General features: G+C 40.2%; 1 protein-coding gene across 1 annotated transcript; it reads right to left on the bottom strand.

The window, feature by feature from the left end:
* Window positions 1–428: 428 nt before the first annotated feature.
* On the bottom strand, window positions 429–1932 carry LOC104504805 (excitatory amino acid transporter 3-like; the record flags this gene model as incomplete). Its single annotated transcript, XM_010149620.1, has 3 exons — window positions 429–567; window positions 1088–1282; window positions 1810–1932. Coding segments are annotated over 3 exons (457 nt in total), but the record flags the coding sequence as incomplete, so codon positions are not given.
* Between the last annotated feature and the right edge of the window lie 607 nt (window positions 1933–2539).

Here is a 2539-nt window from a genome sequence, read left to right as displayed (position 1 = left end):
GACTTTTTGCAAGGGCCCCTAGTGATAAGACATGCAGTAATGAGTTTAAACTACAAGAGATTTAGATTAGATATCAGGAAGAAGTTCTTCACAGAGAGGGTGGTGAAGCACTGGAACAGGCTGCCCAGAGAAGCTGTGGATGGCCCATCCCTGGAAGTTTTTTAGGCCAGGCTGGATGAGGCTTTGAACTAGATGATCTTTAAGGTCCCTTCCAACTCAAAACCATTCCGTGATTCTATGACCCATGACTTCTCTCAGAATTAAAGCCACTACTGCATTCAACTCTAAAATGAACAAGCCTGCTCACAAGAAGAATCTTATGCAACAGTCCTAAATGTTTTTGCTGCTTTCCTTCTCAGACCCATATATTCCCACACAAGTGATATAAGTTAAAAAAAGGAAAATAATTAAACATCAAGTCATTAAACTTACAGAAGCCAGTCAACTGCAATGATCAGGGTAACATCTTCGGCAGGCAGGCCGACAGCACTCAGTACAATCACCATGGTGACAAGTCCAGCCTGGGGGACGCCTGCAGCCCCGACGCTGGCAGCTGTAGCTGTGACACTAAATCCCAAATAAAGCCCAGGAAAAGCATTCAGAATACATGTTGCTCACAGAAACTCTATTTTCTGCAAAAATAGACTTATTTCACTGCAGGAAAAAAGCCCACATGTACCAGTTTTCCTCTAGAACAGTATCTACTCGAAGTCTGGTGACAAGTTGATGGTACAAATCAGAAATAGATAGCTGGATGGTTACACTGCAGAGAAACAGGCAACACGTGACTAATAACCAAACTGAATAGATCAGAGGTATAGGTCAAGTTGGGTTTAAAAGTGTTTGCAGTAGAAGAATAACAGCAATCCCCAGAACAATGCTGTATACCAGCTGCATGTCCTGGCCCATCCCACCTCATCATCAGGATCGCATAGGCAAGGCCTCAGACCAAGAACTGAGAAAGTTTGTTACTTCCTGTGCTGTGAATGATAGATTCAACCTTCCCAGGGGATATTCAAAGTTAAGGTATCATTCATTAAAAAACTGTCTCCAACAAAATAAAAGCCTGTGATGGCTTTAATCTTACCTAATAGTAACTATTTGGCCAATATCCAGCTCTAAGTCATTCAGTTGTGCAATAAATACAGCTGCTACTGCTTCATAAAGAGCTGTGCCGTCCATGTTGATGGTGGCTCCAACTGGAAGAACGAACCTGGTAATTCTTTTGTCGATGAAGTTTTTTTCTTCCGCACAGCGGAAGGTGACAGGCAAAGTTGCTGAACTGGCACACAGATGAACACACAAAGTAAGTGCAGGCAACAGCACACCATTCCCCCTAACCCTCCTTGTCCTCAGTGCCTGATCTTCTCTAACGCTCAGAGATGTAAGGCAGGCAGAAAGGCTGTACCGTGAGAGCGAGAGCTGGCTTTTAAAGCAAATTAACCTTTATTATCTCTTCTAATTATGGAAAGAAACAATAAAGTCTTAGTTATCCTCCAAACTGCATGATGCATGTAGTCACAGAAATAGTGCAACAGCTTAAAGTCCAGGAAGGCTGTGACTAATGAAATGAACAGCGGCGAACTGTCTCCTTCTGGGAGGGGCATACTCTTGTTTGATGTAAGGCCAGCACAATCCAGAGTGCCCCTTTGGGTACTACAGAAATGATGATGAAAGTGGTATTTCAACTTCCAGGGGATTTAGAATTGTCCAGGTGAAATCAAGGCATTTAACAAAGTAACGATAAAATCAGAGCACAAACAGTTACTACTAAGAACATTACAGAAAATAAACGTTTCTTTTGTTTACCTGGAAGAAATCATGAGGGCTGTCAGAAGTGCCTGAGCCATCCCCATGGCAAACCGAAAAGGATTTTTTCTTACTATTATTAAGTAGATCAGTGGTAGAATTATGGTAGAATGGATTGCAAGTCTGCAAAATAAAACGGGCCAGTTAAATAAATGGATCCATCTCACTGCCTTGTTTTAATAAAACTGTGACAATAGGTATCTAGTTCTGGACTCAAGTACTCTTATGAAACACTACAGGTGATTTCAGTGACATCTGTGTTGAAAATTGAGTGAGTATGCCATCTAAAAGTAAAGGCAAAATAATGCAGTTCCACACTTCCTTTTGGAAGGAAGAGCGCGAGCTTATTAATTATCTCACTTCCCAAAATATACCAAGAATTAACTAGTATCTTGAAAATAATTTTAAACTGATGAAGATGAAAAAACTAAAAAGATAACACTTAAACTGATATGTAGAGGGTGATTTGAAATATAGTAAAATTCTCCAGTCTCCTGTCAAATCCTTACAACATAGACCAGAGACATAGACTAGAGACAAATCAGGAAAACAAACCAAATTATTTTTCTAAGTTTATCTGTCTTTATGACAGAAAATGTTTTGGAATTAGAGGTAAATATGGTTCCCAGTCAGGGAAGGATGAAGTCCACATCTTTCTGCAGAAACTTCAAACATGATCCTATTAAAAAACTTCCATAGTTACTTTGTGGAAAACTGTGTAAGCTTAGGT

This window comes from Eurypyga helias, unplaced genomic scaffold (genome assembly GCF_000690775.1).
Source record: "Eurypyga helias isolate BGI_N326 unplaced genomic scaffold, ASM69077v1 Scaffold49143, whole genome shotgun sequence".
NCBI classification, from domain to species: Eukaryota; Metazoa; Chordata; class Aves; order Eurypygiformes; family Eurypygidae; genus Eurypyga; species Eurypyga helias.
This window is presented reverse-complemented; position numbering and strand designations above follow the sequence as displayed.